The sequence below is a fragment of the Pleurodeles waltl genome, chromosome 12 (genome assembly GCF_031143425.1).
Source record: "Pleurodeles waltl isolate 20211129_DDA chromosome 12, aPleWal1.hap1.20221129, whole genome shotgun sequence".
Classification (NCBI taxonomy): domain Eukaryota; kingdom Metazoa; phylum Chordata; class Amphibia; order Caudata; family Salamandridae; genus Pleurodeles; species Pleurodeles waltl.
Genome location: NC_090451.1, coordinates 37,950,943 through 37,977,486, shown reverse-complemented (window position 1 = coordinate 37,977,486; position 26,544 = coordinate 37,950,943). Strand labels below are relative to the sequence as shown.

At 46.9% G+C, this 26,544-nt stretch overlaps 1 protein-coding gene across 2 annotated transcripts in view; it reads right to left on the bottom strand.

The window, feature by feature from the left end:
- The window catches only part of HAPLN4 (hyaluronan and proteoglycan link protein 4), a 130,781-nt gene extending 106,340 nt beyond the window's left edge, over nucleotides 1-24,441 (bottom strand). The window contains exon 1 of one of the 2 annotated variants that reach the window (XM_069217417.1): nucleotides 24,316-24,441. In XM_069217417.1, the coding sequence (XP_069073518.1) occupies nucleotides 24,316-24,321 (6 nt within the window). In that variant the 5' untranslated portion in view covers nucleotides 24,322-24,441. Of the gene's footprint in view, nucleotides 1-16,379; nucleotides 16,506-24,315 lie in introns of those variants that run through there. The other variant, XM_069217418.1, reaches the window with a different exon arrangement.
- Nucleotides 24,442-26,544: the final 2,103 nt, after the last annotated feature.

Genomic DNA, 26,544 nt, shown 5'->3' with positions numbered 1-26,544 from the left:
CCTTCTTTAAACCCTTGAACAGCTTATTGATTGACCTAATATGGGGCAATGGCCGAAGACGCGTTGCGTTATCCAAAGTGTACCAACCACTCGCTATGGGGGGGGACTAGGGGCCCCTAGATTCGAATTATACTATGCAGCCGCCCAATCGCAATGGATATCCACTTGGATCGGGAATCCCACCAACGCAGAAACGCTGATGGTCTCATTGGATCTCGGCGGCACCGAGGTATTGCATTATCTCATGAATCGCGAAGGCCCTAAACATGCATGCAACATCCTGCTGGCTACTGCGCACTGGGTTTGGGGACGATTTGCACTTCTAGGCGATAAAAATCCACAGTACTCCCCCAGGATTCCGCTGCTGGCTCACCCGAAACTTGCGAAAATTGCAACAAAGGTTGGCCTGAGCACATGGGAAAGTAGGGGCGTACACACAATAGGTGACATATACAATGACTGGCAACTTCAAACATATGAAGCACTAGCTGACAAATATACCCTAGGACAAGGAGGCTTCATAGCCTACGGAGCAGCGCGACAAGCGGTACGAGCATTGTGGAAAAGCGGCAACGCAGAACAAAATACTTCCCCCATGCTTCACGAACTGCTAGGGAACATAACCACACCAACAAACATATCGAACATTTATCAAATCCTCTATACCCAGACCGAACACAAACAGGAACAAGCAAAAAACAGATGGGACTGTGTACTTTCTGAACCCTTAACACTACACACATGGGAACAAGCTATGAAAATGATTTACGAAGTATCCCGCAACCCCCGCTTCCGGTTTACGCAGTTCAATTACGTACATCTAACATACCTATCGCCGCACCGCATAACGCGCATGTTCCCCCGGTCCCCGCAGTCGTGCTCCAGATGTGGAACAGTAGAAGCCACTTTCTTTCATATGACATGGAACTGCCCCCAGTCCGAAATACATGGACTGAAATAATAACTTTACTAGCTGAGTGAACAGACACCACACTAACCCCCAACCCCGAACTATGCTTACTGGGTATAGGCCCCTGTCCCAAAAAACTTAAACAACATTTTGATGTATCGCTCTAGCACTAGTGACGTACAGGCGCCTCATAGCCATGCAGTGGAAAGCGCCAAGTGCCCCCAGCGTGGCCCAGTGGCGGGCAGAGCTGTTACGGTGGGCTAAAGCAGAAGCGCAGACACTACAGAACCTATTGGACAAAGGTATTCTGGTCAAGGGCTTGGGTTCTTTGCTAGGGGGCCGGAACATTTAACCACATGGTACACTCGGGTGGGCCTGGATACCGTTGATGCCTCTCACTTGCTCCGGGGCAGCCGCGCTACTCCCCTCTCTTCATACTGGGACTGGCCCTCGGTCCTCCTCTTGTGTTACACCTGGGCTGTGGGGGTGCTGGCACGGCCGCAGCTGGAGGGCGGGCTTGTCGGCGCTGGGGGGGTGGGCAGTGCTCTTCCCTGCGCTTCGCTCCCAGCCTCTGCTCCTCCTTTCCCCCCTCCCTTGCGGTGCTCGCTCGGCACGCTCCGGTTCTTTCTTTTATGTCTTTCCTCTGTATCTTTAAGTTTCTCTATTATTGTTTTATATGGTGAGCCAAATATGCATTTTAAATGTACATTGTTCTCATGCCCCCTCTCTTGCCCTCGGGAGTGCAGATTTCCGCACCCTTGGGTGCCTAGGGGGAATGGAGCTCCCAAACGAGAATTGAAGATGCAGTAAAGCAAGACAATTTTATTGTATATGTACACTGGAACAAATTGTAATCACCTGTACTTCACTCCAATGTTGTCTGCTGGCTTATATATAATAAAAACACATTAAAAAAAAAAAAAAATACTGTGTTAATCCTCGTATGAGGGAGGCTTGAGGGCCGGTGGAAAGGGAAAGGCGTGCGGATTGAGAGGGGGGCTTAAGACACAGGCGTTTGTAAGATAACCAGAGTTTAAGACCTTCATAACAGGAGGGAGGGGGGAGAGAGAACGAGAAAAAGAGAAAAAGAGTAAAAAAATAAATAAATAAAAAAAAAGAAGAAGATTGTCGGATTTCACCTGGAATTTAAAAAACAAAAAACACACAAACACCTTATCATACCCGACTGAAAGCCTCTATACCCAACTTTCTATTAAAAAACACATTTATTAGGGGGGCGTAACGCCCCTGTCCCAAAAAACTTAAACAACATTTCGATGTATCGCTCTAGCACTAGTGACGTACAGGCGCCTCATAGCCATGCAGTGGAAAGCGCCAAGTGCCCCCAGCGTGGCCCAGTGGCGGGCAGAGCTGTTACGGTGGGCTAAAGCAGAAGCGCAGACACTACAGAACCTATTGGACAAAGGTATTCTGGTCAAGGGCTTGGGTTCTTTGCTAGGGGGCCGGAACATTTAACCACATGGTACACTCGGGTGGGCCTGGATACCGTTGATGCCTCTCACTTGCTCCGGGGCAGCCGCGCTACTCCCCTCTCTTCATACTGGGACTGGCCCTCGGTCCTCCTCTCGTGTTACACCTGGGCTGTGGGGGTGCTGGCACGGCCGCAGCTGGAGGGCGGGCTTGTCGGCGCTGGGGGGGTGGGCAGTGCTCTTCCCTGCGCTTCGCTCCCAGCCTCTGCTCCTCCTTTCCCCCCTCCCTTGCGGTGCTCGCTCGGCACGCTCCGGTTCTTTCTTTTATGTCTTTCCTCTGTATCTTTAAGTTTCTCTATTATTGTTTTATATGGTGAGCCAAATATGCATTTTAAATGTACATTGTTCTTATGCCCCCTCTCTTGCCCTCGGGAGTGCAGATTTCCGCACCCTTGGGTGCCTAGGGGGAATGGAGCTCCCAAACGAGAATTGAAGATGCAGTAAAGCAAGACAATTTTATTGTATATGTACACTGGAACAAATTGTAATCACCTGTACTTCACTCCAATGTTGTCTGCTGGCTTATATATAATAAAAACACATTTAAAAAAAAAAAAAATACTGTGTTAATCCTCGTATGAGGGAGGCTTGAGGGCCGGTGGAAAGGGAAAGGCGTGCGGATTGAGAGGGGGGCTTAAGACACAGGCGTTTGTAAGATAACCAGAGTTTAAGACCTTCATAACAGGAGGGAGGGGGGAGAGAGAACGAGAAAAAGAGAAAAAGAGTAAAAAAATAAATAAATAAAAAAAAAGAAGAAGATTGTCGGATTTCACCTGGAATTTAAAAAACAAAAAACACACAAACACCTTATCATACCCGACTGAAAGCCTCTATACCCAACTTTCTATTAAAAAACACATTTATTAGGGGGGCGTAACACCCCAAGCACCCCCCTGAAGCTACGCTCTGCACGTAACAGAAGGAAAAGAGGCGTACAGGACTACTAGTCCACCTAACCCAAAATGCCTGCCTGAAACAGCACCTTGTGTTTTAAAATAGGACGTTCTTAATGAAAAAGTATACTTTTTTATTTCGCAATATGTCTGTAACTTATGAACTGATTAACCCTTTGAAATGCAGACTTCTGTTTGTCCTGTGGTGTAGAAGGCTTAGGCTTCCTGCCCTCGTAGGTCAACAAAAGGCGCCTGCTTATGTTCACATCACCACCTTCCAATATCCACTTGTACCTTTTCAATTGCAAAGAACTTAACAAAACTGCTTAGACTTTAGAATATTTCTTTAGCGCATCCCATACCAGGAAACAATAGTTTCCAGGGATCAACACAACGTATCGCAGTAATAAGTGATTCCGATTCAAAGGTGGTAAGCGAATCTGAATTGAAAGTGGTAACAGATTCCATATTGAAGGTGGTGATTCCATATCGAAGGTACTAAGTGATTCCATATCGAAGTGATTCCGAATCAAAGGTGGTAAGCGAGTCTTCATCGAAAGTGGTAAGAGATTCCATATCAAAGGTGGTAATTGATTCCATATTGAAGCGATAAGTGATTCTGAATCAAAGATGGTAAGCGAGTCCTCATCAAAAGAGGTATGAGATTCCATATCGAAGCAATAAATGATTCCGAATCAAAGATGGTAAGCGAGTCTTCATCGAAAGTGGTAAGAGATTCCATATTGAAGGTGGTGATTCCGTATCGAAGGTGCTAAATGATTCCATATCTAAGTGATTCCGAATCAAAGGTGGTAAGCGAGTCTGAATTGAAAGTGGTAAGAGATTACATATTGAAGGTGGTGATTCCATATCAAAGCGATAAGTGATTCTGAATCAAAGATGGTAAGCGAGTCCTCATCAAAAGTGGTATGAGATTCCATATCGAAGGTGGTAAGTGATTCCATATCGAAGCAATAAATGATTCCGAATCAAAGATGGTAAGCGAGTCCTCATCGAAAGTGGTAAGAGATTACATATTGAAGGTGGTGATTCCATATCGAAGTGATTCCGAATCAAAGGTGGTAAGCGAGTCTTCATCGAAAGTGGTAAGAGATTCCATATCAAAGGTGGTAATTGATTTCATATCTAAGCGATAAGTGATTCTGAATCAAAGATGGTAAGCGAGTCCTCATCAAAAGTGGTATGAGATTCCATATCGAAGGTGGTAAGTGATTGATTCGGAATCATTTATTGCTTCGATATGGAAAGATGGTAAGCGAGTCTGAATTGAAAGTAGTAAGAGATTCTGGTGAAGGTGGTGATTCTATATCAAAGGTGCTAAATGATTCCATATCTAAGTGATTCCGAATCAAAGGTGGTAAGCGAGTCTGAATTGAAAGTAATACGAGATTCTGGTGAAGGTGGTGATTCGGTATCGAAGGTGCTAAATGATTCCATGTCGAAGTGATTCTGAATCAAAGGTGGTAAGCAAGTCTGAATTTAAAGTAGTACGAGATTCTGGTGAAGGTGGTGATTCTGTATCGAAGGTGCTAAATGATTCCATGTCTAAGTGATTCTGAATCAAAGATAGTAAGCGAGTCCTCATCGAAAGTGGTAAGAGATTCCATATTGAAGGTGCTAAGTGATTCCAGATCAAAGTGATTCTGAATCAAAGGTGGTAAGCAAGTCTGAATTGAAAGTGGTAGGAGATTCCATATTGAAGGTGGTAAGTGATTTCATATCAAAGCGAGAAGTGATTCCCAATCAAAGATGGTAAGCAAGTCTTCTTCGAAAGTGGTAAGAGATTCCAAATCGAAGGTGGTAAATGATTCCGTATTAGAGTGATAAGTGATTCTGAATCAAAGGTGGTAAGCAAGACTTCATAGAAAGTGGCAAGAGATTCCATATCAAAGGTGATAAGTGATTCCGTATCGAAGGTGGTAAGCGAGTCTGAATTGAAGGTGGTAAGTGATTCCAAGTCTTGGCCCGGAAACAGCAGTTCTGATATAAAGGAGGTGTTTTATTTTTCCTTTCCAAAGCATTTGAAAAGATTGGTCCGCTGAAAGGCACCTGGCGACACTGCTGGGGAGCCAAGTAATTGTCTCTTACTGCTAGCAAGTACCACTTAACTGAGACTTGAATTGAATTCCATGAGTCACCATTGGAAGCACACTTTAAAATACAGAGACATATTTACCTGCCTTTTAAAGAGATGCAACTCAAACTATCAACACTAAATGGACATTTTTACAGTCACCTAAGCTGTACCTTTCTATGGACCAAATTCAATATACAGAGCTTTTATTCAAATACATGTTTTAAGTGGATATTCGACCCCTGTGATGGACTACATTGTGCGATACGCAGATGCATGCATGTTTTTTCAGAACAGTCTTGTAATAAAACTCCAAGAGGCCTGCACTTATTCTCCAGTGGGAGGGATGCTGTGATCTGGTGACTCCTAAAGTTTCTGAAACATATTTCAAATGTATTTAGCTTCTCCAGATCAGACGTGTGGGTCAGATCAAAAGTCTGTGGATACCCTGAATTTGATGCTGAAACTATTTGCGCTTGTGTCAGAGGCAATCAGAGTACGCCATGTTGGAAAGTGGCAGCCCTGACAGACATATAGCACAGTGAACTGCAAAGCGGTGGCCTCAAATGGGATCATGAAGAGGTGTCACAAGCACCACCAGAAAGCTGTACATCGACTACTCAATCTTTGAAGAACGTTGGAGACAAAGCTTTGCCCAGCACTGGCTTCTCAACCCAAGCTTTTCAGGATAGGCACAATAAATATGTATGAGATTAATTTACATACAATGAACTTTGGCGACAGGCGTTTGCATAGCTTTTTGGTCAATCTGAAAACCTGACTTCAACCTATTTCTTCGGTGGGCCACCAACACCAAGCCTGCAGTTGACAACCATCAGCGAAGGCAGAAAAGGATAATATTTGTTCAGTAACACACTGTTGTGGTGCAACAAATACTCTCAGATGCACAACATTACTGACTAACCCAATCCTTCAAAAAGCATCTTATAATGTTGAACTACCTTTTAAAGTCTTTGGATACAAATTCAATTTTTCACTGAGCATTGAATTATGTGACTCTGCTTTACCCTGTCAATCTTCACTCCAAAAATATCCGGCAGTTCAAGTGCATCCACAAGTCTTTTTAATGCTGATTCTAGACATTTGGGGAAATATTTAATAAACTTTCTTCCCTGCCTAAAGATTCTTGTACTTGCTTAAAGGAATAAAAAATTGCCCTTATTTATGTATGGTTTCAACCTAGTTTATGGAAGTACTAAAACTGAGTTTTCAGGTTCATGGTGATTTTAAAACTGCATCAAGCCTGGACAAATCATTTAAGCAGAGACCAGCTTTACTTGCTTAGGAATGTCTTGTGTCTGGGTCAAAATTTATTAACATTTATCAGTATTTCAACAACACAGGAACATGTACACTCTACAAAGACGCATAGAGGGGTGTGTAAGACACAAGTCAGTCCATCACACAATATGTGGATATTGGGTCCACAGGCTACACTCCTAGCATCGTATATCACACAATGTGTGGATACTGGGTGACAGGTTACTCTCCCAGCATCCTATATCACACAATGTGTGGATACTGGGTGACAGGTTACTCTCCCAGTATCCTATATCACACAATGTGTGGATACTGGGTCACAGGTTACTCTCCCAGCATCCTATATCACACAATTTATGGATACTGGGGCCACAGGTTACACTCCTAGAATCCTATATCACACAATGTATTAATACTAGGGCCACAGGTTACACTCCTAGCATCCTATTTCACACAATTTGTGAATGCTTGGGCCACAGGCTGAACTTCTAGCATTCTATACCATGCAATGTATGGATACTGGGGCACAGCCTATGCTGCTAGCATCCTACATCACGCAATGCATGGATACCTGGGCCACAGGCTACACACCTAGCATCCTATATCACACAATGTATGGATACTGGGTCACAGGCTAAACTCATAGCATCCTATATCACACAACGTATTAATACTAGGGCCATAGGTTACACTCCAATTATCCTAATCACGCAATGTGATACTGGGGCACAGGCTATGCTGCTAGCATCCTATATCACACAATGTATGGATATTGGGTCACAGGCTACACTCCTGGCAGTCTATATCACACAATGTATGGATAAAGGGTGACAGGTTACACTCCTAGCATCCTATATTACACAATGTATGGATACTGGGTGACAGGTTACACTCCTAGCATCCTATATTACACAATGTATGGATACTGGGCCACAGGTTACACTCCTAGCATCCTATATCACACAATGTATGGATACTGGGGCCACAGGTTACACTCCTAGAATCCTATATCACACAATGTATGGATACTGGGGCCACAGGTTACACTCCTAGAATCCTATATCACACAATGTATGGATACTGGGTGACAGGCTACACTCCTAGCATCCTACATAACACAATGTATGGATACTGGGGCACAGGCTATGCTGCTAGCATCCTACATCACGCAATGCATGGATACCTGGGCCATAGGCTACATTCCTGGCAGTCTATATCACACAATCCATGGATACGGGCCATAGGCTGATCTTCAATCATCCTATATCACTCAAAGTCTATGGCTACTGGGACACAAGCTGTACTTCCAGCATCCTCTATGACTCAATGTATGGATCCTGGGGCCACAATCTACACTTCTAGCATTCTTTATCACGCAATGTATGGATATTGGGCCACAGGCTACACTCCCAGCATCCTATATCACACAATGTATGGATACTGGAGCCCCGAGCTGTACTCCCAGCGTCCTATATAACAACGCGTGGACACTGGGGCACAGTTTCTCTTCGGGGGGCCCATGGCACGCGCGGTGGGTGTGCGGGAGGTTCATAGGTCACCCTCCTGCCCCCACTGACGCGCTCAGGGCTGAATGAGGACCGCGTGTAATGGGTGATTACCCACCTCAGGAGACGGACCCTGCAAGGAGACGGACCCTGCAAGGAGCCGGGCGCGCCTCATGCTAATGTCCGGCTGATGAGCGCCCTTCTGCCGCCGTCTCCGGAGGAGGGGTAACTGGGGTAATGAGGGGAGCACGGGCGCACCTGCCGCCCCTCCAAGCCCCGGGAGGGACCGGAGCCGACTGGGAAAGAGGGGGTGCAGGCAATGCTGGGGCGCTTCGCGCCTGGGAGGGCGGAGGGGATGGGTCCGGGTCAGGCTCCATGAACATGGGGCACAATCCGGGCCAGTCGGGGTGATTCCTCCAACAGGCCGGTGGGGCTGGGCCGGAGTCAGGCGCATTTCAGGCAGATGCCTGTGAAACCCGAGTGAGGCTGAGGGAGAGCGCCATGCATGTGATTCTGAGGCTGATGAAAGGCGGAGGGGCTGGGGCAGAGTCAGTGCCAAGCCACGCATGCGGTGTAGCTCCGGTGCGCGGGTTTGTGGCTAAAGTAAAGCCCAGCTCCTCTGCTTTATTTGTATACATCTAGGAGCAGCATTTCGACAAGGGGCTGTTTACATAGTACCATGGCCACAGTGCTTAATTTGTAAAGAAAAAAAAAATAAGTGTCAGGGCCTGGTCAGGAGGCCACTACAGCCTGCCACCCATTGCCTCGTCAATGCTGCTATTGCCAGTATCACCACAACCACTGGCCATCACACCCCTACACGTGTGACAATTCAAACCGTTCCATGACCCCAAAGCACAGGAATGGCCTTCAGGCAGGTATTTTTAATTTTAATGTATGTTACATTGTTGTACACTGTGTTACTGTACTCATCTCAAAAACCGATCTAACAGCGCCACCATGTGTTGGACTGCCATAAGTGCCGGTGTGGAGTTAAGAGTTGATGCCAGCACCAGCTCAAATTAAGAAATGCAAGGGTGTAGATGTGATTGTAGGTGCCACATTTCAAGAGGGAACTGAAGACTTCCTTCTTCACAAGTCAAAAAACAACCACGGATACCTATGACTGCACAGGAAAGCGGAGAGGGACTAAATATTATGCAAGGAGGCGCTATATGAAAAACAAAAATTTGACATGATTCAGAAAAAACAATACCACATATACACAGAGCACCTGCCCAGTTTTGAGACATGACACATCACTGAGCCTGTCGCAGACCCATCAACTTTACAGAGGCACCAGGGTGCCTCCCTCCCACAAGAGGCGCTCCACCTCTGCTTAAAAATGATTAGTGCTGTGGGAAATCTCCAATTAAAACTAAGACAACCTGTGCTTGAAATGGAAACTTAGAAGTACAAGTACCAGATACCAGAGTACCTGCTTGTTTCAGAGAAGTGGCAGTACACCCGGATTACAGGTATTGCACCTCGGCTGAGAAGTGCAGGTACTCACACTCTCAAAACAAAGAGGTGCAGGTACTCACACTCTCAAAGCAAAGAGGTGCAGGTACTCACACTCTCAAAGCAAAGAGGTGCAGGTACTCACACTCTCAAAACAAAGAGGTGCAGGTACTCACACTCTCAAAGCAAAGAGGTGCAGGTACTCACACACTCAAAACACAGAGGTGCAGGTACTCAGTACCTGACAGTCCTGACCCATTATAAGCACTGGGGGTAGCCAGCCTTGGTGAGATATGAATCTCAGACACCCAGGAGCCTACATCACACTAGTCACATGGGCAGAGCTTTGTCTCTGGAGAGGGGTCACCAAGCACCAGATATTGTGTCTTTATTCATGAAGACAAATCTTACATCACAAGAATCACACAGGCCAGCGATGGGGAGAAACAGTGGGTTTACTACTATAGCATTGGACTCACATAGACGCCCGCTGGAGTAAAGCAAGGGAGCAGGAGTAAAGTAAGGGTGCAGTCTCAGCCGCTTAGATTTACACCTGCTGCCTTACAACATATCCACAAAGACGCCTGCTGGAGTAAAGCAAGGGTGCAGTCTCAGCATCTTAGATTTACACCTGCTGTCTTACAACATATCCACAAAGACTCCCACTGGAGTAAAGCAAGGGTGCAATCTCAGCATCTTAGATTTACACCAGCCGCCTTACAACATATCCACAAAGACGCCTGCTGGAGTAAAGCAAGGGTGCAGTCTCAGCATCTTAGATTTACACCTGCTGTCTTACAACATATCCACAAAGACGCCCACTGGAGTAAAGCAAGGGTGCAATCTCAGCATCTTAGATTTACACCTGCTGTCTTACAACATATCCACAAAGACGCCCGCTGGAGTAAAGCAAGGGTGATACAGTAACATCTTAGATTTACACCTGCCGCCTTACAACATATCCACAAAGATGCCTGCTGGAGTAAAGCAAGGGTGATACAGTAACAGCTGCGATTTATACTCTGCCTTACAACATATCCACAAAAACGCCTACTGGAGTAGAGCAGGGGTGCAGTCTCAGCATCTTAGATTTACAACTGCCGTCTTACAACATATCCACAAAAACGCCCACTGGAGTAAAGCCAGTGTGCAGTCTCAGTATCTTAAATTTACACCTGCTGTCTTACAACATATCCACAAAGACATGTTCAAAGAATCTTCAATCTATACACAGCAAATATATAGTATTAAAAAATATTGGCTGTTTTAGGTGAGGGTTGAAAGAAACACGTTGGAACTTGGCCAATATCCCAAGGTGTCTCTCCCAAGCCTAAGCCGTTCCCTGCTGTACCATAAGCATCATTCTAGTAGATCCTTATCATGCTGACTGACTGACTCCTCCACGTTATGGCCTAGCCCTTGGGTGAGAAAAGAACATGCAGAATAGAAAACACATTGCATAACATGTTTTGTACGAAAAAATACTTGCACCTTTAACGTGGCGGTGAAGCTAAGGCTAAGCTGAATACAAAACGGAGTCTGTAACTGGTGACCACCAATGTGACGATGGACGGCTAAGCCAGGTGCAAAGTGGTGCAACACGAAGTCAGTGGTCAAAACACAACTTTCACTACACCGTCTTACAACATATCCACAAAGACGTCCACTGGAGTAAAGTAAGGCTACAGTCTCAGCATCTTAGATTTACACCTGCCGCCTTACAACATATCCACAAAGACGTCCACTGGAGTAAAGTAAGGCTACAGTCTCAGCATCTTAGATTTACACCTGCCGCCTTACAACATATCCACAAAGACGTCCACTGGAGTAAAGTAAGGCTACAGTCTCAGCATCTTAGATTTACACTTGCCGCCTTACAACATATCCACAAAGACGCCTGCTGGAGTAAAGCAAGGGTGATACAGTAACATCTTAGATTTACACCTGCCGCCTTACAACATATCCACAAAGACGCCCGCTGGAGGAAAGCGAGGGTGCAGTCTCAGCATCTTAGATTTACACCTGCCGCCTTACAACATATCCACAAAGACGTCCACTGGAGTAAAGCAAGGCTACAGTCTCAGCATCTTAGATTTACACCTGCCACCTTACAACATATCCACAAAGACGCCTGCTGGAGTAAAGCAAGGGTGATACAGTAACATCTTAGATTTACACCTGCCGTCTTACAGCATACCCACAAAGATACAGTAACATCTTAGATTTAACATTTTAAATTTACACCGGTTGCCCTACACCAGATTTACAACCCCGCAGGAGTAAAGTGAGGGACGTTTGTTAGGCGTCTTACTTTGACACTGGGTTTCACTTGCTGTATTGACAAAGGTTCATGCGAAGCAGATTAAAGGAGGCGTGTGTGTATGCTGGATTTACACCAGCCACTTTACACCATACCGAAAAAGATTTTCATTGGCGTGAGTAAGGCGGTGCCAGGGAGCTCCTCGGATTTACACCCTCAATTACAATTCATGCCAGTTGTTTCATGACACTGCAGGGATGTAAACACGAGCTCTTAGCTACACTAACAATACATTGTTCAAGCGTTGCCCTGACCCTCTCTGCAGACGCACGATGCAGGAACATTGTCTTTGTTGTGAAACTCTGAATTCCGCTTTCACACGAAGTACAGGTGACCCTGTATCGATTGATGAAACTCTGATAGTGCTACAAGGCCATGCCAATGGCTGAGTGTGCGCTCTGTAAATGACTAACATAAATTAACATCAGTGGCAGAGCTAGGAGGGAGGCGGGGGGAGAGAGAGCTCCGAGGCACCCCAATCCTGCATCAGCAGTTTTCTACCCTAGCTATGGCAGGGGTCCCCCAACGGGCAGCTCGGGAGCTCCTGGGAACTCACCAGTGCCCTAGAAGTAGCTCCCTAAAATAAACCCACCACAGTTTCTTAGGAACAGGGCAAGACACTTCTTTGAGTGTGTCACCCCAAAATGAAAAGTGCATATGTGATGGAAACCCATGCATTGATATTCTCAGGTTTGGAAACAAAATTATTGAAATACCAAAACATATTTAAACTGTTCTTTCAATGATTGTTCATACCACAATGTGGAGATTTATAACTTTTAGTATTTCCTTTCTGCCAGTGGGCACTTACTGCCCTGACTCGTGTCATGTTAAGGCATTTTAATATGAAAAATCTTTTCCAGACATTGCTGTTCGTGGTCCCAGCTTCTAGTTCGGGGTAAGTGGTGTTCTACTGTAATATCAAATTTAAAATATCCTCCAGCCTAAATATTGCGTCCAGACACCACTTTTAGAGATCTTTTTACAGATGATGCAATCTTTCACTATGTGGTCTTTCGGCTGACACACCTCACAGGTATCGGGGGGTTCCGACAATGATTTTTTTCTGCCACATGAAGACCACTTCTCAAAGAGAGAAGGCACTTAGGGCCATGTGTACGAACACATTTTCCCATAGACACAGAACGGGCAAAACTGCTTGCTACATCTGGCCCTTAGTGTACAAGTTCTCTCAGAAATCTGGATTTTTGATGTTACTCCACAGAAAAGCTCGGAAAGCATTAGGTGCAGCTTAAAAAGCTATAAATAATTCTGAAAATAATAAAAAAATAAAATAAAAAAAAAAAACAGGTTTCAATCCTCCCACCTGCTCACCTGAACTTGAAAAACAGAAGCGCCTCTCTGAAGCAAGCTACTAAGAGGCGCTATGGGAAGAAAAGCCTCAGAGATTCCTAAGGGGACAGGACACTTTTTGTCTCTTTACAATGAAAGCCTATCAGGCTGCATTTTCTTTTTATATTTCACCTTTCTGCGCAAAAAATGTTACAATGCAGGTTTGAAATTGGTATTCAGAATCATTGAATTCTACCAGAAAAAGAAATGGAGCCTCTGGTAGTCTGCCATAGGATGATTTCACCATGAACTCAGATCGGCATTAAGAACTAATGGAATTTTAAAATGTATTATACATGTAAAGAAGTGTTCTGTGGGCCATGCACACAGCGCAGAATTATTCTAGTGTTAATGGCTATCAATGAAGATCTTACGATGCAGAAATGGGGTTTTATTTAGGTTCTTAACTCCACATGAGTTTATCTTGAAGATGTGTATTGTCATGGTACATAGATGTGGAGTTTAGGTTTGTAAATCTATATACTACTTAGTGGCGGACCTAGTTTCTATAGAAAAAGCGTTTTTTGACCGGCCTGTATCTTTGGTGCCACTTGACGAATCTTCACGAAATATTCCCCATAAATTTGACAGTCAAGTCAGCTACTGTCTGGAAAGTTTCAGGGCGATCGGTCAAGCAGGGACAGATAAAAAAAGTGGAGGTGGGGGGCAAAAAAGGTGTGTTTACAATGTTAAATCCCATAGGAATTTTGAACAGGTCTACAGCCTGAACCACTGGACGGAATTACACCAAATTTGGCAGAAAGATAGCTCTTGGTCCAGAAAGCACCCTTTTTCTTATTTGGTGTAAATCTGTTAAGTAGTTTTTGAAATATTTATTTTTTAAAAACTCATTTTTATATATATATATATATATATATATATATATATATATGGACCCGAATGCTCTACGTACCCTCCCGATCTTGTGCTGAGATTTGATTGGCCGTCAGCACTTCAAGAAGGAAGTGTTGACAGTCGTGTTAGAACTCAACTTCAGCCGAATCAAAGAAGAAAGATAAAAAAAAAAAAAAAAGGGGCCAGGGTAGGGACACCCTGTCCCCTCAGCTCTGGTGCTGGGGTCCCAGAGCAAAAAAGCATTTTTAATAAAAAAAGTTCACTGAAAATCGCGGCAGATTCACAAATCTTGGTAAAGATTCAAATTTAAAAAAATAAAAAAGTGCGGGCTTCTGCGCATGTTTCACCGGAGTCCCTGGGCATTCATATTTTCAATGAGGGGGGGTGCCTGGCCCCCTCCCAGTCCAGGGGACTGCCATCTCCCTGCGGCTAATTTTAAAAGATATAGAGGGTCCGTTGCAGACCCCCAGGACCACCACCACCTCCCCGAGGCTATTTAACATTGGAGGAGGGCTGCGCCACCCCACGCGAGGAGCCACTGATGGACCTGGGGACCGCCAGCCCCCAGGTCCAACTCCTGCTATGTCCGGGAGTGCCCACCCCCGGGACATAGCTGTTTGCTGACTTGGTGAGAGCTTTGACAGCTGCCACCAAGTCAGAGCAAACACTCCGCTGCAGGTAAGAGCAAGCTGCCAAACGCCTCTCGTTTGCTCAGAGCGGAGGTTTCCTCTGATTCCTGCCTGCGAGATGGAGGCAGGGGAACAGAGGAAACTGCTCCCACACACCACGTGCCACCGCCATAAACAAAAAAATTAATTAAAAAAAAGTGAATCATTAGGTCAGGCCCTGGGGGAACTGGTTGGGAGAGGGGGGCATGCAGACCTGCTGCCAATTACCGCTGCACTTAGCCAAAGTGCGCAGTGAGGGGCTCAGTGGTTATAGGGGATGGCTGCAAGGCCGAAGGCCATGCACAGTGGTGGTTGGAGTAATGCATAGTAATGAAAATTACTTCATGTTAAAAAAAAATAAAAAAGGTAGAAAAAAAGCAAAGGTTACAGGGATGTTATAGCTAGGAAATAGAATTTTAAAAGAAATCACAGAAAATCGATCACAAAAAACAAAGGTATGGGGGCGTTATAGTTAGGCTCAAATTTTAAACGTACAAAACCATAGAAATTCATCTGTTTGAGTTCTTTCAACTAACTATAACTTGTGCCATTAGGTAACTAACTCACACCCTCTCCATGCACCGCTTATTGTCCCACAAATTACAGCACTCATGACATCTTTCCAAAATCATTGATAAAATCACTGGAAAAGGCGCCGTAAATTTATTGATTAGATAACTGTGCCTGGCGGGGACGCGAGTTATAGTTACCTTAGGTCCAGAGTTATAGTTACTTTAAATAAGTAACTATAACAGCTGAATTTCTATGGTTTTGTACGTTTAAAATGTGAGCCTAACATCCTGTGATTCTTGGCCGATCACATAATCTCCCTGTGTCTACAATTCCGTGCCTTAAGACTCTCACGGGTGAATTGCCCCTCTTCACAAATCCTGGATTATTATCCCTGAAACTGTCTACATGAGATCATGGCGATACTCTTTCATCGCAGGCACCGAAATTCAAGAAAGAACTGGCTGCCTGCCCAAGCCTGGCTACTAAAAGGCAAAGTAAGATGACCGCCTTACAGCAATACCAACAGGGAGCAGCAGGGGGCACCAGGGTGCACTTGGGAACTGCAACCATGCCCCTCTATCCAGGCATAGGGTGGTGCACAGCTGGCCAAATGACAATGATAAACCTGACATCGTTCCGGAACCTGCCTCTTCAAGGCACAAGACGTACCACCTTGTGCACTCACTGCCAAACAGCATTCGCCCCACCACCCGATCCCCTAAACTTTGCCCATTGATGATAAAGGCTGTTAGGATTGTGTTTGCTCTAAACACAAGCGCCAAGCAAACCTTCACAACAAAGCTCGGCACCTGAGCACGCTGCACGACAGCGCAGGCAAGAGAGGAAATACCCTACGGTTGAGTTTGTGAGGGGCGGGGCTTCCTGCGGTTCAAACACATTTTATATTCTTGGAAATCACTTTGCAGTTCAGGCGAGCCGACAACCCCAGATCATTTCGCACATCTCCAAGAGAGAAATCAAATATTGCCATATAAAGTCATTTAAAAAATACAAATGATACCAAGGCACTTTTACCTGGCTAAATGCGAGGCGCTGTGTGTTGAGACCCACCCTGAATCAGAAATGATCTAGTGCGGTGGTTCCCAACCTGTGGTCTGGGGACCCCTGGTGGTCCGCAAAGCCTCCTCAGGGGGTCCGCATCTGCTTAAAAAATTAAATATTAACAGAAAAAAGGTGTATATAAATACAGTGGCTAAATATACAACTGAAAATTGTAAAATGTACTGTAAATGTCAAGGAATTTAAAACTGGATGCTAAAAATTACATTAAGGGGCATATTTATACTCTGTTTGCACTGAATTGCGTTTTTTTTTACGCTAATTCAGCACAAACTTAAATACATATTTATATTTTGACGCTAGACAAGTCTAATATCAAATATTGGAGTTAGTCATTTTTTGCTAGCGGAAAACTATCTTGCGTCAATGACATGCAACGTAGGCACTCCTGGGCAAAAAATTACTCTAAGGCCCTAATGCCTTATTTATCCTCCCCTTCAGTAATGGTGCACAGGAGGGAGGTGGGCCTAAATATTGGCGATAAGCTTGCTTAGTGCCACTATTTAACGCCTGGGTCAGGGCAGGCGTTTGGGGACCTGTGGGCCTATTTCTATGGTGGAACACCATGTAATAAATCCACAGGTGCCCTCCCTAGGCCCCAGGGACCCCCCCATCCTCACCAGAGGCACTTTTACCTGGCTAAATGCGAGGCGCTGTGTGTTGAGACCCACCCTGAATCAGAAATGATCTAGTGCGGTGGTTCCCAACCTGTGGTCTGGGGACCCCTGGTGGTCCGCAAAGCCTCCTCAGGGGGTCCGCATCTGCTTAAAAAATTAAATATTAACAGAAAAAAGGTGTATATAAATACAGTGGCTAAATATACAACTGAAAATTGTAAAATGTACTGTAAATGTCAAGGAATTTAAAACTGGATGCTAAAAATTACATTAAGGGGCATATTTATACTCTGTTTGCACTGAATTGCGTTTTTTTTTACGCTAATTCAGCACAAACTTAAATACATATTTATATTTTGACGCTAGACAAGTCTAATATCAAATATTGGAGTTAGTCATTTTTTGCTAGCGGAAAACTATCTTGCGTCAATGAGATGCAACGTAGGCACTCCTGGGCAAAAAATTACTCTAAGGCCCTAATGCCTTATTTATCCTCCCCTTCAGTAATGGTGCACAGGAGGGAGGTGGGCCTAAATATTGGCGATAAGCTTGCTTAGCGCCACTATTTAACGCCTGGGTCAGGGCAGGCGTTTGGGGACCTGTGGGCCTATTTCTATGGTGGAACACCATGTAATAAATCCACAGGTGCCCTCCCTAGGCCCCAGGGACCCCCCCATCCTCACCAGAGGGACAGTGGAGGACGGGGGACCCCATCCCAGGTAAGTAGAGGTAAGTATTTTGCTTTAATTTTTAAAGTACCATTGGGGGGCCTAAAATGGGCCCCTATACATGGCACTGGGTGCAATGGCCGTGCCCAGGGGACCCATGTCCCCTGTGCTAACCATTGGGGTGGTGGGCATAACTCCTGTCTTTTATAAGACAGGAGTCATGTGGGATGGTAGGTTTTGCGTTGGGGACCACTGATTTAGCCCTCTGAGGCGACAATTAGGGGTTTGCAGCGCTTTTTACAAACAAGAAAGAAAACAAACAAACATATGACAGCTGTTTGAACTAAATGAAAATGTGTGTTTTTTTTTTTTTTTTTGCAGAACTGCTACCATTGAAGATAAAAACGAATGCAAATAAAGCGCACCCCACCGGAGCGCAGCACACATCACACTGAGGAGCCACAAGGTGGGGACAATCCTGGCTCTGGTTGTTTGACATCTGTGAGGGACAGACGCCAGCCTGCTGGGCGACAAACCCAGAAATGTGAATTTATCAGGGGTACATTACTGCATGAGCAACACCTGACTTTAGAGTGGAGCACTGCTGCCATCTTCAGATCTTATGTAATATTGCACCGAGCTTGGCTCTTAAAGCGCAGTGCTTGTCACATTCCAATACAAGCCTCGGCCGTAACCTATTTTTGGATTTCATATTTTCCTTGTTATGGTGCTTGACGTAAAGAGACATCTTAACGATATTACTGTAGAAGACATGAATGCCTCCTTCGGAGATGGCCTCTGAGGCCATGCACAATCGGTGCAGAAACTTCCCAGTTCACCAGTGCCTCACTGTGGACTATATTCACAAACAGGCCCTTTCACGTTTTTTGGGATTATAAAAAAACGTGTTGATTGCAGCTGCACAAACAACACAGTAGGACACACTGTATATTTAGTGTCAAATGTACTCTTCAAGCAGGAGATGACCTCCCCCCGAAACCTCCTCTTTACGGGCACCGATTGTCCAGTAACGATCTCCTCGACAGTCCCATATTAGGGGCTACATGTACCAAAGTTTGTTTTTGCGACTCGCATATTGCGAGTCACAAACCTTATGTTGCAGAGTGTCAATTACACTATTTGCGATTCGCAAGGGGGGGTCGCAAATGCCCACCTCATAATTATTCATGAGTTAGGTCGCAATTTGCGACCCCTTTGGGAATGGCGGCCCTCACATGGCTGGTGGCCTGCTGGAGACAGCAGACCACCATGTCTGCGACTGCTTTTAAATAAAGCAGTTTTTTTGTTTGTTTTTTTTTAATGCAGCCTGTTTTCCTTAAAGGAAAACGAGATGCATTTCAAAACCAAAAAATTAAACGTTTTCATTTCATTTCTTCAGAGCAGGCCATGGTCTGTAGGACCACTGCCTGCTCTGAAAAAATGTTTTTACTGACATTCACAAAAGGTGAAGGGGTCTCATGGGGACCCTTTCCCATTTGCAAACGGGTTAGCACCAGTGTGAAACTGGTGCTCACTGAGAATGTTTTGCGATTGCATTCACGGTCACAAAACAATCATACATGGGACTGCGGGTCGCAATCCCTTTTTGCGATTCAGAAAATAGTTTACCGAATTGCAAAAATGGGTTGGAACATGTCAAAGTGCATTTTGCACATCGCAACCGGCCCGATTCGCTGTTTGCGATGTGCAAACTGCTTCATACATGTAGCCCTAAGTTCCTAATCCTGCCAGACTGAGCCAGGCCGCCAGTCATTTTGTTAAAAGTGGAAGGCGGATGGAAACAGAGCTTCAAACCACCAGAAGAATAACTATATCAAATAACAAGCATCGCCGGGTACACATTTTTTTGATGGTGCAAATTTTTTATTTTTTTAAATGGAAACGTTACACAGTCTTGCAGGGACTATAGAAATAGGGGCCAGGTGTACAAAGCAGAGGAAGCAACACGGAGGGCAGGTGGAAGGAGCACAGGGGATACATCAGAGGAAGCAACACAGAGGGCACGGCGGAAGGAACACCAGGGGTGAGTCCGAGGATGTGTCAGAGGAAGCAACACGGAGGGCAGGCGGAAGGAACACGGGGGATACATCAGAGGAAGCAACACAGAGGACAGGAGGAAGGGACACGGGGATGCATCAGAGGAAGCAACACGGAAGACAGGAGGAAGGAACACGGGGGATGTGTCAAAGGAAGCAACACAGAGGACAGGAGGAAGGGACACGGGGGATGCGTCAGAGGAAGCAACACGGAAGACAGGAGGAAGGAACACGGGGGGATGCATCAGAGGACGCAACACAGAGGACAGGAGGAAGGGACACAGGGGATGCGTCAGAGGAAGCAACACGGAAGACAGGAGGAAGGAACACGGGGGATGCATCAGAGGACGCAACACAGAGGACAGGAGGAAGGGACACGGGGATGCATCAGAGGAAGCAACACGGAAGACAGGAGGAAGGAACACGGGGGGATGCATCAGAGGACGCAACACAGAGGACAGGAGGAAGGAACACAGGGGATGCGTCAGAGGAAGCAACACGGAAGACAGGAGGAAGGAACACAGGGATGTGTCGGAGGAAGCAACACAGAGGACAGGAGGAAGGGACACAGGGGATGCGTCAGAGGAAGCAACACGGAGGGCAGGCGGAAGGAACACGGGGGATGCATCAGAGGACGCAACACAGAGGACAGGAGGAAGGGACACAGGGGATGCGTCAGAGGAAGCAACACGGAAGACAGGAGGAAGGGACACAGGGATGTGTCGGAGGAAGCAACACGAGGACATGGGTGGGGGAAGCAACATTAATGGCATGGAGAGGGAAGCAAACAGACAGCAAAGCGGAGGGGTGGAAGGGAAAGAACAAGAGAGAGTGCAATGTGGAGGTAAAGAGCACAGGAGAGCAGCTCCAAGGATAAAGTTGAATAAAAGTCAATGCATACATAAGAGCAGCTAAAGGGCCATGATGGAGAATGGCATTTTCATAATGTTATGAAAGTAAATGTGCCGGGAGAAGAGGGGAACAAAGCCAGGGTGGGCACACATGCCTTCTCCTGGACTGATTTTAAGAAAAGGAAAATACAGTTCCTGAAAAGCAGACCCTGGAAGGGTACAAAGGAGCCAGTCAAAGATGGAAAGAAAGATGTGCCCTGCCGGAAGTACAAAGACTAGATGGTTGGGCTAAAACAAAATCAAAACCAGTTAGAAAGCAACAAAATAAGAGAAACCAAAAAGCCAATGATTTTTCCTGAGCAATGTCCCTAAAAAAAATGGATAAAAAGCCAGAGGTTTCATAGGTAGTTCAAAGGTGAGATGAATCTTCCAGGGTACAGAGACCCTACAGTTGGACAGCACAGCCATCTCTCGAACTACACCCCTCTTACAGGCTCACCTCTCTTGGCCTTTCACAAGTGAGTCCTGTATAGGAAGGGCTTGTCCCCACCTCCGTTGACCTTTCACAGGTGAGCTGGCTATGACGTGCCTTCTCCAGTCCATCTGGCCTCTCAGAGGTAAGCCCTGCAGAGGAAGGACTCTGCCCCAGCTCTGTTGGCCTTTCACAGGTGAGCTGGGTGTGACATAACTTCTCCAGTCTGTCTGGCCTTTCAGAGGTAAGTCCTACAGAAGAAGGACTCTGCCCCAGCTCTCTTGGCCTTTCACAGGTGAGCTGGGTGTGACGTAACTTCTCCAGTCCATCTGGCCTTTCAGAGGTAAGCCCTGCTGAAGAAGGACTCTGCCCCAGCTCTCTTGACCTTTCACAGGTGTGCTGGGTGTGACGTAACTTCTCCAGTCCATCTGGCCTTTCAGAGGTAAGTCCTACAGAAGAAGGACTCTGCCCCAGCTCTCTTGACCTTTCACAGGTGTGACGTAACTTCTCCAGTCCGTCTGGCCTCTCAGAGGTAAGCCCTGCAGAGGAAGGACACTGCCCCAGCTCTCTTGACCTTTCACAGGTGTGCTGGGTGTGACGTAACTTCTCCAGTCCGTCTGGCCTCTCAGAGGTAAGCCCTGCAGAGGAAGGACTCTGCCTTGACCTTTCGCGGGTGGGCTGCCATGATGTGACTCAGTACTGTGGCCAGTGTGTCATGGGCCCTTGTGCAAGAAAGGAAATAAGCCCATTGGGTGCCATATGAATTATAAAATACAGCAATAATCAGGGTTCAGTGCCCCCTCGGGCTTCTGGGCCCCCATGCCCCTGCACCTGCTGCACCAGTGAAAGTTACTCCCCTGATGTGACTGATCCCGTCCCAGCCCTATTGGCCTTTCAGAGGTAAGTCCTACATGGGAAGGACTCTGCCCCATCTCTCTTGGCCTTTCACAGGTGAGCTGTACATGACTGATTCCTACCCAAGACTGACCTCTGAAGAGCTAGAAGAGCGCCAAAGAATCAGTCATGTCGTGTCCAGCTTATTTGTGAAAGGCCAGGAGAGCCGGGGCAGAGTCCTTCCCATGTAGGACTTACCTCTGAAAGCGAAGGAGGGCTGGAGGGTAATCATTCAGGTCACGCTGAGCCAAGAAAGGCCAGAGGGGCTGGGGAAGAACGTGTAACATGAAAGACCACTGGCGGCCCTCCGTATTTTGAACAGGTGCAGCACCGAGGCTCAGATCGCACAGCGCCTGGTGTGCGCGCATTGAAGCCCTCTTCGAGGGGTTTATCTCCCGTTCGACGATAGCTAGACGGGGCCTGGGATGCTTCACATAGCAGTGACCTACTAGGTAACAGCTTCTTCTCAGTACCTGGAGAACCAAAGAATCAACATAAACTCCTTTCATTTCTAAATGGCCCCAAACTTTCATTTTGCTCCAGTTTCTCAACTAAAAAAGCAGGGTTCAGCTTTAAATCATCACTGTATTGATTGGAGTCCACAATTCTACATAGGCCCTCCTCTTCAGGACTCATCCACTGGGCCTCTAAGTGAGTATTCCCAATCTGTGAGACATACACATCACTTCAGAATAGTTCTGCCCAGGAGGTAACAAAAAGGATTTTTTTTTCAACAAATTCCTTAGGTAGGGGTCCAAGATTCCCCCTTATCAGATTATGCACAGAATTACAGAAACACACCACTTACCCAAAACGCACTATATTTAAGAATTGTAAGACAACAACATTATAGAAAGGTGTTTCACATGGTGAGATCGGCGCATGGGCAACCTATATTACACCTGTAGGAGACCGAGGTCTATTATGTTAAAGTCAGCCAAAAGGGGGCAGGTCATCAGCTCCATATTTTGTTCTTTAAGGGTCAAATGGCAACAGGCTCAAAGTATTTCACTGTCGACGTTTCGATCCACACGCGCTTTGTAACCGGGTCTTCCTCAGGTTAGCAAGGAACGGATACACTTGGAGAAGCACTCACTGTTGAGTGGAGGGGCTAACAAAGGGCCCCTGCCCTGGTAGGTATGTAAAACACAAACCATCGGCTGCACCGGTGTCAGGGCCAATAGACCTCAAGGATACACTGGCCTCAAGCTTGCACTGGGAGAAGCTGGCAGTGCATGGGATCCATTCCACATGGATGTCCACAATAAAATAAACTCCATAAAGAGCCCAGCAATCGGGGCATTGGTGCATGTCTAACGCAGAAAGCGAAAAAGTGACAGTCCCTGTGAGAAAAGCAGCTGAGAAAGGGAACATGAGCAGGGGACGGCTCGGTGTGTGGGGAGAAGTGTGTGAGAAGGGCAAAAGAGTGGAGTCTGCGAGAGAAAGTAGCTTTCAAACGATGGAATGGAATGTGCACGTGTTTGTCAGAGGAAATTGTCACGGAGAGTTGTGTATGTGACTGAAATATGATGGTAGGAGAAGGGTGTGGGACAGAAAAGGGGGTCTTTGAGAGGAAGGTGGGAGCAGAGGCTGCTGGCGTGGAATATCACCCTAGTGAGAATGTTATTCACTCACTCATCCATCTATGGCTCCCTGTCCCTGTGAGCCAAGCACCTGCTCCAGAGATGTGCCTAGAACCAGAGCTCAGTCACCCCCTGACTCTGCATGTGTGTGAGCAATGAAAGCGCGCACGACGCATATGATGCAGCACAAGCTCTCACAGCAGGCTCCAAACTGAAAAGCAAGTTGGGTTGGGGCGAGTAAGTAGTCGCTCATCAAACTCACTCCAGCAAGGGAAAACCTTACCCTCGTCTGGTTCACTCCTGAAAGGCAGGCAGGGTTGGGAGGGAGTAAGTCGTACATCAGCCTCACTCCTGCATGGGGAAGGCTTTAGCCTCGGCTGGTTCACCCCTGAAAGGCAGGCCGGGTTGGCACAGGGTCAGTCGCACGTCAGGCGCCCCCCAGGCGTCCCCCCCCCCCCCCCCCCCCCCTCCTCTGGACGGATCTCCGGTGGGGTGCATTCACTGCACCGGCAGTGCGCTGCAGGGACCTCGGGCTGCCGCCCCCCCCCCCCCTCCCCCGCTCCTGGTGCAGTGCTGCTGCAGTGCAGTGAGCGGCCCCGTCACCAGGGCCCCGACCCCCAAAGAGCACGAGACATTCCACACCCTGCCGACCTTTCACCCACCACCCCTTCAGCACCCTCCCAGCGACCAGAGAGAGTGACCCCCCCCCGGGAGGCGGCAGGTGGGCACTGCCAGGGGTGGGCACTCACCGCCATCTGCTCCAAGCCCTCCGGCCGTGTGTCCTCTCTCCTCCTCTCTCCTCTCCTCTCCTCTGTTCCTTCTGCTTCTTTTCTCGGACTTTCTGCTGCTGCTGCTGTCCGGAGTGCTGACGCAGGGGCTCTGGGACGGAGGCGAAGTGGAGTCAGCAAACTGTGCCACTCTGGAGGGGGGGGATAGAGAGAGGAGAGGGAGAGAGAGCGAGCGAGGGGGAGAGAGAGGAAGAGAGGGGGAGAGAGAAAGAAAGAGGGGGGAGAGAGGAAGAGAGCGAGGGAGAGAGAAAGAGAAAGCGAGGGGGAGAGAGAGAGAGAGCAGAGAGAGCGTGAGGGAGAGAGAAAGAGGGGGAGAGAGGAGAGAGAGCGAGGGAGAGGGAGAGAGCGAGGGGGAGAAAGAGCGAGGGAGAAGGAGAGAAAGAGAAAGAGAGAAAGAGAGAGGCAGGATGGAGCGAGAGAGAAGGGAGAGAGAAAAAAAAGTAGAGATCGGAAGGAACCAAGATAAAGCGAGAGGGGTATGAAAGGTGAGTGAGAAGGAAAAAAGCAAAAGCAAGAGATGAAGAAGAGAGGGAGGGGAAGATAGACGGGAGGGAGTGAGAAAGAAGAAGATAAAGCTGACAGATAAAGAGAAATGAAGGTGAGCTGAGAAACAAGAGAAAGAGCGAGCATAAGAGGGAGTTTGAGAGAAAAATATACATGAAATAGAAACAAGTGAGAAGACAGAGAAAAGGAGCGAGCAAGGGGGTGAAGGGAGAAGTAAAACAGGACAAGTGACAGAAAGGAAGGTAGCAAAGATAAAAAGAGAAGAGAGGAGAAGAGAGGGTAAGCACATGTATATTCCCTGAATAAACTTTATTAAATGTGTTTCTTCTGTTCATAGGACAAAGTGTTTAAAAGTAACATTATAATATCTCTTTAAAAAATGGTTATGATTACTAAACAAAACACTTAAATCCGCCATTAGTGTTTAGATGAACAAGCCATAACTCACCCATCATAACTCACCCAAACATGGCCGACCTGCCCATCACCAGTCAAGAGAACCACCTGACCGCCTGGAACACCCTCATTAGTGAGGAAATAGCCACCAGCACGAAGGCCGTCCACTCTGTGGCCTCAAAGGCCCCCTATCCCCACCACATCCATAACCTCAGCGCATCACCAGTCGCCAGAACACTCACCCGCGACCGGAATATCTCCATCACTGCACCACCTTCCCAGAAGCATGGAAGCACGCAGCAGTCACTCTTCAAGAAACCATCAGCGGACCCCAGCTGCCAAACGTCTGTCCTATCTCCCTACTTCCCTATCCCGCTAAAGTGACCAAAAAGGCCATCACCAAATAACTCTTAAGCCACCTTGAGCCCCGCCAACTACTGGACAGCAGAGCACAGAAACGGCACCTATCTCAGCCACCCATGACATCAGGAGCATCCTACAACCAGAAGAAACAGTGGCCCGCATCCTGCTTGACCTCTGCATCTTTCAACATGGTCTCACACCACACACGCATCAGAAGACTCCACGAGACTGGCATCCATACACCAGCAAACAACTGGATCTGCTCCTTCCTCAAGCGACAATCTAAAAGAGTCAAAATGCTTTCTTTCACACTGAATGCCAAGAACGTAATATGCAGAGACCCCCAGGGATCATCTCTCAGCCTGACCCTGTTCAACATCTACATGGCTCCACTTGCCAACATCGGAGCTCAAAGCAACACCACCATCTTTCATGCAGAGCACGCTCAACTCATCCTCTCCCCAACCAACAAGACACCACCACCCGGACTAACTTCACCAACTACATCACCTTGGTAGCAGCTGGATGGGCACCAACTGCCTGAAACTCAACTCAGACAAATCATAAGTAGTGTTCTTTGGAAACAGGACCTCCCATGAGGGCCATCTGGTGGCTGGCAGAACTAGGACCCACACCAGCGCCCACCGACCACATAAGAAATCCGAGGCTCATCCTGGATAACAAGCTCAAATGACGACACAAGTCAGTGCAGTGAACTCTACCCCACAGCTGCCACAGAACACCAGACGAACCGTCACATAAGCACTCATCATAACCAAACCGGACTATAGCAACTCACTGTTTGCAGGTATCTCCAACCTTCCTTGAGGCACCCACATCTCACTCTACCTCAGAGAGCTCCACTGGCCCCCCCCATTCACAAATACAGAAAGTTCAAACTCCTCATGCACACATACAAAGCCTTTC